This window comes from Atractosteus spatula, chromosome 8 (assembly GCF_055471065.1).
Source record: "Atractosteus spatula isolate fAtrSpa1 chromosome 8, fAtrSpa1.hap1, whole genome shotgun sequence".
NCBI classification, from domain to species: Eukaryota; Metazoa; Chordata; class Actinopteri; order Semionotiformes; family Lepisosteidae; genus Atractosteus; species Atractosteus spatula.
Genome location: NC_142713.1, coordinates 51614718 through 51630974, shown reverse-complemented (window position 1 = coordinate 51630974; position 16257 = coordinate 51614718). Strand labels below are relative to the sequence as shown.

The window sequence follows — 16257 nt, the reverse complement described above, 5'->3', positions numbered from 1 at the left end:
ATAATGAAAACATTGTGCATTTTTCTAGACTTTTCTTAGGTTGAAACTTTTAGCTGCCAGAGATATGTCAATCTTTTGACAAAGGTGAATGTATATCATTCTGCAGCTGCTAATCGCGTTGTTTTGTCTCCAACATTTCCTGTTTTCGCAAGTGAATCCCATCTGTTAAGAGATCAGATAATTTATACTGGATGTTAACAGAATGAGACATTAAACAATGTCTCTGATGCCTTTACAAAGGTATAGATTTTTTACTTCATGATAGTTCTGTAAAAAAGAAATATAAGACTTTTTATATAACAGTTGCAAAAATCTTGTACATTCCTTAATATGTACTGTATCAAGATACATTTAGCTAATAAATGGAAAGTTGATTGTTTCCTAAAGACACATTTTAAGACCATTTTTAATGCTTTTTAATGATAAAGACTTAAAGAAAGTTTTAATTTTAATGTTTGTAAATGTTCTCCCCATTTAAATGTACAGTATGTGGACAACCAAATCTGTTTTTAGGCAGAAATAAACCTATGGTTATCTTATATTACTGTAAGACAATACATCTTTGGCTGATCTGACCTTGTTACTGAGGTATACATATATCATACAGGTTTGGGATTTAGATTCTGCCAAACTGATTACCTGAGTCAGAAATAAGTGTATGGTATGCATTAAAACTTCAAATGATAGTAGAACTGTTTTAGAGAATGTAATTTAATGTTTCAGAGACTACTGAAATGTTGGCAAGAGGGAATGACAAAGACATGAAGTTTATGTTGATTTATTCAGTTCCCAGCAGTATATGGCCTGCCATTTCTTCATTTTTATGCCCATAATATAACAGGATTTTACTTTTGGGAGATTTCAATACTCATGTTCACTCTCAGTACTGTTTCTTTTCATTTTTGTTGGCTCTGTTGGATTTTTTGGCCTTACCCAATGTTAATGTTCCTACTATATGTCAAATCCACAATGTCATTTCACATTAAATGTATATATATAATTATTCTATTAAAATGAACAGTAATAATAATTTACATCCACATAGCCGTTTTGCTTATAATAAGAAAACAACTATTATGTCAAGGAAAAAGCTGCCTTTATACAACACTGCTTCATCTATTTCTTCTTCCATCTTTCTGCTAAGCTGCAACTTCTGAATAAAGATATTTAAAGCAGCATTTTTCAGAGGCTGATGCAATCAGTATACATGAAAAGACATGCAGAATACAAACATACAAGAAACCTAGGTATTTTGTCTCTTATCTCCAAGGATAATTTATATTTATGGTCTCCATCCATGGTCCTGATCTTCATGTTTTACAGATGTTATTAACCAACAGTTAGAGATCACAGTAATATTAACTAATTAAGACAATAACTGGTTAAATTAAGTTACCAAGTGAGCCCTTGATCGGAGTGAAGGGCAGATGATGCCATTATTTCAGGAAAACCATCATTTAGATGATCATTGCGATAGAAAAAAGTGAAACCAAGAACCATTTTTAGTTTTAAAACATGGAAGTTCTTGTGAACTATGCAGCAATGGTATTTTTGTTTTCTTAATGCAACAGCATGTGAGCAAAATCAGTGTAGCTTATTTTATTGCATGTGTAATGAAAACACAAGAAAAGTTGTAAGCAAGAGGAAGCTTTTGAGCCCCTTTGTAGGTGCCATTAGCTAATTGTTCTGAGGATCTCTCCCATGACAACCATTTCTTGAGAGTGCCAGCTTCATCAACACTGGTAGGTAAACCTATGAATGCGTATGGTCACTCTTACTGAACTTGTTTCTGAGCAGAAATATCTTTTTGGAATCCAAACTTGTACACAATATTGTAAATAATTTATAACAAGTTCATTGTTTGGTTGTAACATAATATCTCTTGATTTAAATTTTACTTTTAACTCTATATCCAAAAATATATAATTTTTTTATTGATACCCCACATTGCCTAAAACAGTGGTTCCCTACCCTGGTCATCAGGACCATCTGGATTTTGCTTCTGTCAAGATCTTAATAACAGGCTTTTCACAGATGCCTCAAATGTCTCTGACATTTTTTTTATTTGCTTTTAGCTCTGAAACTGTTTAGAGGTATTGTCAACTTGTGTCAACCCTGTGTTTCAGAAATCCTCTCATGCAGCTTTCCTGCCTGAAATGTAATCAGTTGAACCTTTGCATAAGGAAAAAAAATGCATGTTGGGGGAACATTTGATGTACTGTGTTCACTTCCAGACCTGGGGTGCTTCAGTATGTGTGAGGAGCTTGTATGATCCCTCCATGTTTGTGTGGGTTGCCTCCAGATGTTTCAGTTTCCATTCACAGTCCAAAAGCACACTGGTAGGTTAATTGGCGTGTGTGTGTGTGTCTGTGTGTGTGTGTGTGTGTGTGTGTGTGTGCGCGTGTGTGCTGGTAATGGACTGGCCTCCCGTCAAGGGTGTATCTTGCCCTGTGCCCATTACTTGCCAAGATGGGCTCCCACTCCCCGGCAACCCTGAATAGGATAAATTGGTTAGCAAATGGATAGATGGGAGTGTTTAATATGTTGTCTGTTAATCATAAAATGGTCACCTACTGTATTTAAAAATATTACTACTTACTATTACTTACTATTCACTACAGTACTTGATGTTCTGTATGTTGTTTCTCTCCCTTCTATTTTTCAGCACTGAATTGACCTTTCCTTTGTTCCTTTGAAATCAGAAGCCTATACAAGCAGGCAACTCAGTTAAATCAACTACCACTACTGATTAATTTTCCAACTGGAACAAATACAGGTAAGATACAGGGGCCAGTATGATGCAGATACATACCATAAGTCTTCTTCGTATTTTGTGATTGATATAATTTATAGTTTAGATTTTTTCACCTGCATGTAACATTCTGCGTGTCTTCATGCCTCCTGTCAGATGTTTGACTAATCTCGAATTTTCTTTAATTTTTGGGGAATTTGTTTGCCTTGTCTGCACTGTCTATTAATGTCTAGATAATCAATATAAATTAGGTAGAATAAAGGTGCTTATGCAGATGGCTGAGATACTCAACCAATCGCATCATCGCAATGAACATTCAGCCCACAGTTAACACTAATAAAACACCAAAATGTTGCACAATGTAGGAAAGTACATGACCAAAAATACATTACATTACCATTCTCTCTTTATTAAGTAAATTATTCACCTTGTGAATTAAACTTAAGTGATCGTGCATGATGTATACAGGTATCGAAGGTGAAGGCTAACACCTTCCTTGCTCAAGGAAGTCTTGTTGGCTGAATTCCAGTCCACGGTTCCAATCCGGGTTTTATTACAGATAATTTAGAGGTGGATCCGGAGACTGTGTAACTCTCCCCGCAGGGGGGAAAGTTTTTCAAAAGAACTGCCAGTAGTTTAAGAAGTGGGTTAGCTGTAAATGGAGATCAACGCAATATACTGGAAGAAATGCACATGACTATCGAATCGATATTAAACTGTAATTCATAATAAACTTTTATAGGAACCAAGCATGTACTTCTGAGATAATGCATTGCTGACCATAAAATAATGTTATGTTTCAACTACAGTATATACACAGTAACAAAACAGAACGCCAGAACAGGGCAACTCCTCCAGATGTTCTCTGATGCACACAGCTCCTTCTTGAACATTTCAAGTTTTTTAAATCGCAGCAAGTTTTAGTTTCGTACTCTAGCATTGTATCGTTGGTTATTTCTTCTCATCATTATCATCACTGAGCAACGTTCAACTTATGATTCAGGATTTTTAGCACGGCTTTTTGGGGAAACGTGCAGCTACAGTACATTGTTCACGAAATAGCTTGTGCTGATTTGTCTTCCCCGAAAACACTAATTCTCCTCACCCATGAATTCCTGGACAAAGCTGTGAATGCTGAAGAACTGCGGAAATGTCTTCCCGAATTGTAATTCTGTTTCTCCAGGTGTGTGCGGTCGCATTTTGGAACTTTTTTCTGATAACTCGAGCTCACACAGATAGCCCTCTCCAATACTACGAGGACGAAAACGGTGAGTTTAACTTTTTTTGGATATCTATGAACTTCACTACGCCGTGATTACAAACAGCTTGATATCCCTAACAAAAAAAAATGCCTCTCTAATACTGATGGATTTTATTAGCAGAAAGCTTCCGTATTGTAATTGAAAAGGGTTAAAGAAACTAATGAAAACTATATCAAACGGTTTTGATAGCTCACAGCTGTAGGCAGCTGCATGTATTATATTGAATTACTGACGGTAGGTGTCTAAAATATTCAATTGTTTCTGTTACTCTTTAGCCTAGCATTTGAAGGAGTTACAATTATTTGACACATTTATTATTTCATAAAAATATTAGTGATATATTACTGGAAATGAGCACGATTTTAATTTGCCATTACTTGTAGGCCTTTTTTGTTTTGTACTTTGAATTACAAAGTACAGTGACAATATGGTCAGAGATAAGGTTACAAAATTTCTACTGATTGAATTTAGATAGCTGTGATACATAATTTGCATCTTCAAAATTATTACTCATACTCAAATCCTTTTATGTATTTTTCTTAATTAAATTATAAGTAATTGAATGATTTTTCAATTAAAAATGTTTTTTTTTTCAATTTCCTTTAAGGTTTCCTCTCTAGGACTAGGTATTTGCATTTATGTAAAATGATATCTCATCTTTCAAGACATTTGCCTTTAATTTAATACTTAGACCTGGCATGAATTTCTTCCAAAGCAGTAAGCTTGGCTTAACTTGCCAACAGATATGTTGAATGTGTCTGCTAATGATTTCTCAGACAAGAGATCTTTTCATTTCTCTGCTCTTTATATTAAAAGCAAAACTTAAATAGTGCAAGTTACAAATTATTTTTCAACACAGTGAAGAAATAAGTGCAGTCATGCTAGAAACTTCTTCTTGATCATTTTCAAGTTTTTAGTGCCAGCACATGAAGCACAGTATCAAACAGTTAGAGCTCTTTTCTTGTAATAGAACAGTTCTCTTAAAGAACAGCTGCTTGATTTCGTACTGAACACCCCATGTGGGAGGCAGTGAGGAAAAATTGCACCTGCCAGTTGCAATTTGCCCATGCTGAGCAGTGTGTTTTGACTTCGTGCCTAAATAAATAAAAAAGCTACATGTATATAGAACTTACTTTAAGCTCAATTTCCAAGTTTGAACTTGTGTGAGACATTGTTACTGTCATGATTTGCACTAATGTCTTAGTATGTCCTTAGTTATTGAGAAAGGAGTATTTAAGCAGCTGGTTTTCATCTTTTGAGGTAAATGATCCAGGAGATCAAGCTGGCTTAACCAGACTTGAAACAAGAGATGTAATAATTGATTCAATACTAGATCAAAATTAAAGCCAAACATTATTTTTTCCCCCCAAGTTATTCAGATTTTTTGCCATTTGTATGTTAAATTGAATTTGCTGTAGTATCTTTGGAATAAGTGGTTTCACTTAGCACTCTCACCTTTTTGTTTTTCTGTTTATCCAGTGTACTGATGTTAATTTCATTCACATTGTATAAAAAATCTTGTTTTTTAAATGGAAAGAGTAGGTTCTACTATAGTGTTGGCTAGATCCCCCCCCCCCCCTCCAAAAAAGACCAGGAATTGTAAACAAATACACAGATACATACACTATATGTATTCACTTTTTCACTCTCTGAAAGCTGGTGGACAATAAAAGATGAAAGTGAATCCAGACATGTTGCAGAGAAATGAGTGCTACCATTCTTTCTCTTCTTGGTCTCTGGGACTCAGATCATCATCTGCTTTTTTGCAAATCAGCCCAAGAGGGTTGTCAAGACTCTATTTTCTCTGTATCCTTAATATGTAATGCAGGCCTGTTGCCTTTGGTCTGAAATTTCCTGTTCTGTTTATGCTGTTCTTTTGTAATATTACTTAGGATGCCAGGTCTCTGAGGTCCCCCTAATGGACTAAGCTTGTGTGTCAGAGGAGGAAAGCTATCCTGCCCATTGTCTTTTTGTGAAAACAGAAAATGGATGCTTCTTTGGTATATTATTATGTTTTCCACAGATATCTGCCTGACATGTTTTCACATGCAAAAATGTTGCAGTGTAGTGCAGTTAGTTTGTATATTACAGAATACACTACAGATAATGATGCTGTTGCAGAAGTCACAGTTGAATTATTTGTGGCTTTTAAGTCTTGTCTTTTACTATAAAGCAATAACAAAGAATAAAAAGAACAGATTTTAATCCTTACACATTGCTCTACGATGTCGTCACCCCTCTTTAAATGCAGTGCACAGCTGCTTTAATAGGATAAAAGAGTGAAATACTTGGTACAGTAATTACAGCTTAGACACCGATTTAAATGAAGACTTTTACTTTGCGTTCTGATAGAAAAGAAACATCTGGTGGACAGAAAAAATAAGAAGCAACACAAGGAGGTTGCACAAATTGAGCACGCCAGTTTCTGAAATGCACTGTACTAGAAACTTAAATATAATTTTCTCACATGCCATAGCCACTGATTTTACTGATGGAAGCAGCAGGAATCTGTGGTAATCACTGTAGATTATTTTATACTGTACATTGTGTATATATGTTGAGAAATACGTTGCAACAGATGATCAAGGGAAACAGCCATTTATCTAGAACATGTATATACCTTTTGTTAACTGTCAGTTCACATAAAGAAGAAGTTGTTGCATAGACTGAGTAATTAATATCCTTCATTAAAGAATGAGATGGAACTCGGTCTTTTATCTGTTTATATAATAAGACCACAAAGGTTGAAAATGACAGGAGGCCACTCAGTTATTCTTACTCATGAGGTTCTTGTATCTTCTTGGTCCAGAGACCCTGACAGATTAGTTTATGAAGGATCTGTGACTCATTTTCTACCATATGGCTTGGTAGTTTATACTTACATTAAACATTTTTGTCAGTATATTCATACTCGCATTATATAATCTTCTCTTTTGTGCTAGTTAGTAAATAACTTTTTTGTTTCCAGCGATGTCTAGGATGTCCATTGCAATGTGTTTAATGCTCTTAGAAGTCCTTTTATTAATTATTCTTCTTGCAGTATTATCAGGGTAGATTTTGTGCAGTACAATTTTGTTAAACTCCAATGATCTAATTCTTTGGGTAATTTCCCATATTTAAAGACAGCCTAATTTCGCAATCTTAGTTTGTAGGCTGAAACAAGTGACAAATATTCTTTCGGTTAGTTGTTTTGTAAGATTTTGTGTTGGTTTACCTTTCTGAAGACTTGCATGTTTCTGGAGGAATAACTTACCTTGTTCAAGGACTCCCCAACACCTGTCTTAGCCTCAGTCACTGGAATCTCTCACCCAGGCAGGCATTTGTACCTAATCCCTAGCTAGGCTTCTGAGATTAGAAATTGCATCTGCATCATTTCCCTGAATGAATTTGTATTCTCCTGAGGGCCTAGACCAGAAATGTCAAGGGTTGTCATGTTTGATCCATATTTTGGTTTTATGTATTTCTGTTTCAAGAATAAGCCATAAGAATCTAAGAATCATAAGAATAAGGATGAATGACCAACATCTGACCAGTGGGATTTTCTGGGGGGGAGGGAGGAGTGTTTACCTCTCAAGTGTTTTGATTTACAGTACATCAGACTTTTTTTTTCTATTCTTGGCAATGGTGGGGGGGGGATGCTTTTTGTAAGCAATGGGGGCTAAAGCTGTCCAAACCCTAATGACAGATCTGCCCTCTGTAACAGTAAGACACATACCATTAGTCTCATAAAGAGTCAGATTTTGGCTTTAAGCCTTATGAAGAAAGAACTGATTATTTTTTTGCTTTCAACTAGATTTGACACACATTTGTTTGAAGTATGCATTAAAGTTTTTGTTTCAAAATATGTGTAAACTTCCAACATTTTTTTTGTATTTAAAACTTTCTCTTTGCATAAATTAATAATTACCACTGTGCTTTCTCGTCTTGAGCTGGGCTATAATTATGTTCCACATGGCCTGCTTCACTGCATGTCCTGAGAAAGAGTCCATTTGAATATCCAATGTGTTTCTGTTTAATGGCTTTGAAAAATTTAATTCAGACCACATTACGGGACTTTTGTCAGCAACTGTGATTTTAAACTCTACCATTATTTCACAACTCCGACATTTTCCCGGTACAGATACAGTATCTTTGATGCAGACAAATATATGGTCGAGTATGTTGTTTAGATTTTAAATCATTTGAATCTTGCTAAGCGCTGTTTCATCTTCTTGTGTCTTGTATTTTTCACTCTTTTGTAAGGTTCTTTAAAGTTGATTTTAAAAAACAGTGCATTTTGGCAAAACGGGCTTGTTAGCATTTCAGTTGTTCTTTATCCTGTTTTAGATCAGACGTGTGATGTGAAAGGCTCCGTCACACAGCCCTCATGTTATGTCTTTCTGATACCACTTACTCTGATCTTTAAAGAGGATCCCTTTAGAACTACTGATAAGACTTGCCAGCTAAAGCAGAACAGAAATCCTGGGTATATTCAAGTACTCTATATCTGATTGCATTTTATAGGCTATGTTGGGTGTAAATGAAGAGTAAAGCATGTAGAACTGTCAACACTACTGCAGGTTAAAAAAATAACTTAATAACTGATATTCTAGGTGCAGCATATGTGCTGCTGTGTAAATGTGAGGCCTGGCTGTGACATAATTTTCAGGGTGCATTATTGGACATATTGGTCACAGTGGTGATTTATTAAATGTAGTTTATAACAAAAGTTTGGTAGGGATGACAATAGCCAAGAGCCAAGTTAAATCAGACTCAGTTGTCAGTAATTCTAAATCAATCCTTTCCTCATTTAAAACATTGGAAATACAATACAGGACGTGATCCCCTTTCTCGCATACTTCCTTTTGCTTCTCTTCTCCATCCCATCTCCATCTCTGCAGCTGCCCCTTGGTCACTCCTCTCTTCGCATGGGGTTTCTAGGCTCCTCGTCCTTTGGTCACGGGGTTAGCCAGTGGTTAAACCAGATTTAGGCTACAACACTCCATAAGCCTTTCAGGATGCTTAATTTTTAGGTGTTGGTATCCCTAGTGAATTTCTAATATGTTTGGCTCACATGTTTATCGAATGCAACTTGATTTGCACCCAAGCACAGTCATATACAGAAGCTAGATATTTTACACAGTTATATAGCTGAAGTAATTTTGATGAAGTACCTTGCTTAAAGGTACAACAGCTGTATTTCACATGAGATCTCAACCCACATCCTTCTCAGTACAAGTCCAGGAACTGAACCACTGTTCCCTATTGCTGCCGCTTAGGAATTGCCCAAGGACTGTTTTAAAAAAAAACATTGGAGAAGCTATATGAGGAGGCCATTTTGCTCATTACGTTTTGGGTAACATGAATTTTAGGATCTCTTCAAGCCTTTTTTAATGGACCCCAGAGAACGGGCTTCAGCAGCAGAGTCGGGCTGCTTGTTTCAGGCACCTGTGAACCTTTGTGTTATTTTCTTGCCTTCAATTCTAAATGTACTCCCTTGTTATTTCCACACGTGCTTTTAATTTAACCGCTGAACAGTGTTGACTTCATTTTGTCAGTCTTTTTCAGTTTTTATTTATTTGTGTCTCAGGTCTTTTTGTAATCTTTTTCATTTAAAACTGAAGAGATTCTTTTCCTTGGACTTGTCTGTTCTTACTGTCCTCAGACATCTCTTTCCAGGTCAACAGTCTTGTATTTGTAATGTGGTGAACTGAATTGTATACAAAAGTCTTAATGAGGTCTAAACTTTGCCTGGTATTGCCTTAACACTATTTTTATGTGAATTCAGCATTTTATGCTGCATACTGTGGCATTTTTTGGTTATTTAGCATTTCACTAAATTGTCTGGGTGATGAGTCTTATTTACTACTTATCTCGTAAATTCCTATCATGTTGTTTATTCAGCTTTGTAGCCTTCCATTTGCTATTTATAATGTACATTCTTGCTTCCCAGATGTATTTCTTTTACTTGTCTACATGATACTTAATTTGATGGCTGTCATCTACACTTGAATGGTGCCTTTGTATTCCTTTGCTGCTTAAACAATGCAGTTATGCCAACGGCAAAATGCTTAATATAAATTTAGAGGTGCAGAAGGCCTCTTTGTGCTATTCTGCTCATTCTGTTTCTCCTGTTAGGGATTTATCTCATGTCTAAAATTTCTAAATTTACAGTGTTACCATGCTAAACAGCTTAACTTTACAGCTTTTGAATGTGTTGGTTTTTGTTCAGTGTCTTGAATGTCTTCCTACTGTATGTGATTTCTGAACAACCAGTGGTGTTGTGTAAACAGTAGTTCTGTTTACTACGGTCTGTATATACGTTCACGAAAACCCGTAAACATGAAAACCCTGTTTCTCAGTTGGATTCTAAAAGCTGATGTCCCATCTGTTGTGGGATTGCACACAGCCTTTGAACAGCAGGATAATCTGCAAACATTGTTGCCTTACTGACCTTCTTTGTGTGAAGATTAAAGGAGAAGACAGGATTGGATCACATCCAACATTCCCACTGTAAAGAGCACTGTAAACATTTAATAGATAAAAACTAGGTGGAGTTAATTTAATAAGGTAAAATTATTTATTGAACATATTCCTGGTTAATACTACAAAAAGAACAGTTTTCAAAGTTTTTTACTAAACTGATTGACCATGTAAATGAATAAAGTAGTTCTTAAATTCTAAAATATTTCATTGTAGTTCTAATATTATGAAAAGAACTACATTCTGGACCTAGTTATTGGTTATAACTAATAGAACAGGTATACTAGCACCTTTTTGGGTAACTTGGACTTTTATATATATTGCTTTGTAATTTAAAATCCTTTAATAATTTAATCATTGAAGTAAAATCAAACATTTGTCAAAATGGGATGATGCAGTATTCTTCGAAGGAGATGTACAGTAATAGTACCAAAAAGACAATATTCTCTGTTGAACAGAAAACTTTGGTTTGAGTAAGTGCAATACATTTTCCAAATTCAGTTGTTGTGTTTTTAAGATATCCTTCTAAACCTAAGAGTAAAAAGCACTTTATGTTAAGACAGAAAAATTGTGAATTGTGTAAAAGTAAACATTACCATAGTAAATTACTATCTAATAAGACAAACCTCATGGTTAGCCAATGAGAAAGAAAACTACTGTCAAAATGTTATGTTATGGTGAAATCCTGACATTTTATTTAAGCTTTTCAGTAATACAGTTAGTGACTTTGTGTGACTTAATCAATTGTGAATAAACATATTATGAAATGCAAGATTATAAGGATTTTTGTTATTGGTCTGATAGTGGACTATATACAACAGCTGTTTTCAATACAGAAATGTTATTACATCAAATAAAATGCTATCTCCTCATATTTTTAGACATGTAAAACTAAAAATAAATACTAAAAAATAAAAACTGTTTTACACAAACACAAAAAGCACTATATAACTATTTATTTGCCTAAAAGGTATGCATTTATACTGTATGTGTGAGTGTTAGTGAGTTTCTCATACCACTAAATATCAAAGAGTAGCATAAAATTCTGTTTCTGTTTACCTTGTTTAAATTCTCTTTTGTCAAACTTTTGGTGAATTTGTTAGCTTCCTTAAACAATTTCCTAAGTAACAATATGTTGTTCTCAGACTGTTTAATGTGAGGTTCTGTATGTGAAAAGGGTTGGTAAGGATTCGTTGTCAGGCAGCAGTATTGTTCTCTTGACACAGCTGAGATCTGTTTGATCTCTTCCATGCTCTTTATGTGCAGATGTTACCAAACCAGAAAGTGTGGAAATCTAAACAACCCTGTAGTGTGTTACTATGGGTCAATGAAATGCGTGCATTCTAGATTCCAAACAAAGTGATAAATTCCCAACAAAGAGAAACAACAAGTTCAGCATTTATAATCCACCTTTTCAAATCATTTAGAGATTTTGAGTTACTATAAAAAGAAAATAGAAATGACACATTACTCTAGGTAATCGATTAGATAATTTGCTAATCTTGAAAATACATTTAAAATACATTTGTTTTAAATAGTCATATTTAGTTAAATATATTTTATAATAACTTAGAATACATGTAATTAAATTATATTTAAGAAGCCACAGTTTAGAAAACTATTATTAAGATCAAATGTTCTGTGTTGCACACAACAGGAGGTTAGTTATGTGTTCTTAGCCAAGTGTCATAACCACTGTTAGTTTTTTCTACCTCATTAATCACACCAGACACTCACTTTTAACTTGCAGGATTGAGTAACCTCTTAGGCTTAGAACACATTTTCTTCATTTGTTATTCAAGTGCTCCTCCTAAAATTTCCAAGAGACAGTGTCTGTAAAGGTTCCAAATAAAAAGTAATATTGTAATGGTTAAATGTCTTTATTGTATCATTGTTCATGTTTCAGTACTGACTCAGTTAGTTTAAAACTAGCTTTTCATCTCAAACATGGATATCTATAACTCAGAAGGAGTCCTGTAAGTTGTATTATTTTTACCATGTATATTTGAATTTGTGTACTGCCAGATGTAGAAGAAAAACGTGTTTTTAAATAAAACACCATTATTGTTTTTCTTTCATTTCAGTAATTGATCTGCTTGAGGCCCTGAACATAACCCGGTCAATTAAAGGAGTGACTAAAGCCAAAGGTCTTGATCCAAGCATTCCTGCCTGGAAGTTTCGTCAGAGGGTACCCCACTTAACTCTTCCAAGGGACTTTTCCTTCTATTTTCTCAGCACCATGCAGGGATCCATTGGCTTCCACTTTGTGGCCCAGCAGACCAAGAACTCAGACGGGACACTCATCTCTTTTGTCTCCCCCACTGCTATGAAGAAGGATGGCCATCCTTTGCTCCAGCTGGTCTCCAGCACTAGGTCCAACCAGCTAAGGCTTGACTACCGCGCTGTCCACAGCATGGATCCCGCGCATATCCTCTTCCCTGGGGGCACCCCATTCTCCAACAGCAAGTGGGCCCGTGTAGCTCTGAACTTGGAGGCCCACAAGATCTCCCTCTTTGTTGACTGTGAAGAGCCTGTTGTATTTGAAAAGAGCCACGGTGAAGATGTTCTTAGTCTCAGTCTCCCTATTGATCTTGAGATTACATTTGCAAGCATGCCAGGAGACAAGAACAGCAAGTTTGTGGTGAGTTTGTTGATAATATTTTTATTATCTTTAAATGGTTTTGTATGCTGTTTTTTTATTCAAACAATACAAGTACTATATTTGTGACTCATGAAAGAATGAGACTAAGTCTGAAAATGTCTATGTAGTCAGTACCTAAATTATTGACTACATTACTGAGAAATAATCTTGTCCTAGAGTTAGTCTTTTGCATAAAACTCTATCCTGATTAAACATAATATTTGTACATGTGCCACTTCTTCAAATAGAGATCTTGTTTAACAAAAAGGAAATGTGTAACAAAACAGTTCTTTCCAGACCCTATGCGGACGACACAATCTGGGGTGGAGTGAGGAAACACTAGGAAAAAGTCACGCAGGAATCGGGAATGAATACGAGGGGGGCGTGTCCAATGTGCGCAGGTGTCAAGGGGGGTGAGTCCGGGGCAAACAATCCAAGGATGAGACGAACGGAAAATCCAAAAGACAGGGCAAAAGTCAAAAAGCCAGGCGATCCATACGAGCCAGACGGGTTTAAAACAGGAACCAGGTCGGAACCGGCGGGGGGAACGGAAACAGGAACGGAAACTTAAAAACATGATGGAGCCAGGGAAATACAGGTCCCGGGCTCGCACGATATGGGAATCAGATGCAGAGCCCCGAACTGAGTGGGTGTCTGGCTTTTAAGGGGGACAGGAAGGAGGCTGGAACAAGGGGCAGGTTCACAAAATTAGGTTCGAAGTGAAAGAGCCGGAGTGCCCTTAAGGAGGAGGGACTACAATCGTGACAAAATGAAGGCCATTTGACTTTGGTAATGATCATATTAGTAGGTAAAAAGACTCCTGTTTTCTGTTTCCTATTTCTGAGTTGTTTTCTGATTCATTTAAACAAATACTTGTCCTTTGAGCCTCCTCCTGTGTCTAGTGCTGTTACATTTGTTATTCTAATCTCCTTACAAAGACAGTAACTGGAACATCATCAAAGAGGTGGTGTAGAAAACACTAGAAAACCTCTAAAAGAATTCAAGATGGGCAGAGGGCCTGCTCAATTTTGGAATAAAAACACACTACAATGCGCATTGTATTGCAAGAAGACAATTTTAAGCAGATCAAGAAAATAGCTTTTGTTTTGAATCTAAAGAATGCGATAAAGAGATACTGTATTTTGCTGTTTCGAAAAGGATGGAATGATAAATGACAGGAGATGCATCTAGTAATAACTATTTATGTAAGAAAGCAAAGAGAGCAAAAGTTTTAAGAAACCAAAACTTTTATCTTCGTTAAATATTTTTCTTTTTCTCCACATCATACTTATCACTTTTTTGATAATAGTTTTGTACCCAATTATAAACAATCTGTAGTGGTTTCATGGGTCGAAAAATGGCTTTGTATTTTTATTATATTTGTTATCTAAAATGTTGTTTATATACAGTATGTATAACATGTATATTTAATAAAGACTTAAAAAATAAAGACAGTTAATAGATTATATAGAATTGTACATGTAGATGGTAATCTCATACTAACTAGCAAAACAACACAAGGTTTCTGCTGTGAAGTTTATTCCAGTTGTGTGAAATTAATCTCAGCCTGTTTATTTGCTGTTGCCACACTGATACAGCTCCCCACTCTGACCTCTGCTTAGAATAGTACTGGATAAGAATGAAATATTGCCATATTTTATTGTGATTTTTGAGCTGAACCAATGGATGAGAGTATTTTACTGTACGTTGTTTTGTGTGTTCAGGTGTGTAGTTATGTAGAGAGAAGATTAAAGACCATTTAGCACAGTTTATGCAACTGTTTAGCTGACGTATAAAACGTCATAAAAAAATAAACATATAAATCTGGAGTTATAATGTTTGATTTTTGGAATAGTTCTGAGGAAAAAAACTCCTTGAAATCTAAAAACATAAATCTATAGATAATCATTAACATGTTTGTGGCATTAAAGTGTAGTGTTAAGAATCTTTTATGAATACCATCAGATTTGACAGATTTACAAATCAACAGTTTCATAGTGTTAATAAATGTGTCTGTGTGACTCCGTTCTCTCTTTTCTGTTCTCAGGGTTATTGGCAAACAGCAGAAGTATCCACCAGTGGTTTCCTTAGACGCCCATGGCACTGTGAAAACCTTTCAGGTACTGTGTGTAAAACACGCTGTTAATTCTCAGTCTAATCACTGGAAAATGACTCACTTTATTTAAAGGCAAGGTGTTGCAACTGAATACAGTATTTCATACTTTTTTATATTAGGGGTGTATATGTGCAATTCTTTTAGGCAGAGGTCCCCAAGAGGACCAGTGTGTTACAGGTCCCTTTAAAGCAACAGCACCTGAAGAGCTGGGAAAACTAAAAGGGAGCTGCAGTCACAATTTCTCAGATCAGTTATTAAATCTGTGTAACAAAATAAATTCATTGACATTATAAAAAAAAGACAAATTATTAAGCAAAAAATCATGAATTTTGTGAAAGTACTGTAAGATGCCATGTTGTCGCAAACTCACATTCGAGTTCCCACAAGTTGCGGCCCTTCCTGTTCACTGGTCACCATAATGACTAATGTCATGTGATGTAAAAGCGGATAAATACCGGCTGTGCAGCAGACATTTAACCGGAGGAATGTTCGAACGTGATCTGAATGAAGAGTTAACAAGTAAGTAGTATTTGTTGGCAAAACTGTTTCGAAATCAAAAACAATATTTCTGTTGGGTTAAAAGAGATGTATTCACAAGCCTGTTTGTTTAATGTCATACAGCCACCACACGGACCTTTTGTTGCCTTGTTCTGAATCACACAATATGGTGCTGCGCATACCTGGAAATTTTGTTTATTTTGACATGTAACTTAGAGGTTTTACAAGTTACTGTGTACATTTTACTTTCATTGTGGTTTGAAATGCACTTATTATTGCTGATTCTTTCTAACCCTGAAATATGAAAATAGTGTTGCAGTTCCCCTTTAACTTACTGCAGTTAAGCTAATAATGACCTGATTAGATTATTATGATCCCTGCTGGACTTGAAATCTGTTAATACACCAACCCTCCTTGATCAGAGTTGTGGACAATGATTTTTTTACACCTACTTTGAGATGCTACTTTTAAAGTCGCCATTTAAAATTACATTATTATTACAGGTTATCCTTAAAGGGCTCATATA

General features: G+C 35.5%; 1 protein-coding gene across 1 annotated transcript in view; it reads left to right on the top strand.

Annotated features, from left to right (window-relative positions):
- The first annotated feature begins 3429 nt into the window (after positions 1-3429).
- The window catches only part of kcp (kielin cysteine rich BMP regulator), a 103488-nt gene continuing 90660 nt past the window's right edge, over positions 3430-16257 (top strand). Inside the window, exons 1-3 of the mRNA XM_088924305.1 lie at positions 3430-4020; positions 12561-13117; positions 15165-15237. Coding sequence (XP_088780431.1) covers positions 3903-4020; positions 12561-13117; positions 15165-15237 — 748 coding nt within the window. The 5' untranslated portion in view covers positions 3430-3902. The remainder of the gene's footprint in view (positions 4021-12560; positions 13118-15164; positions 15238-16257) is intronic.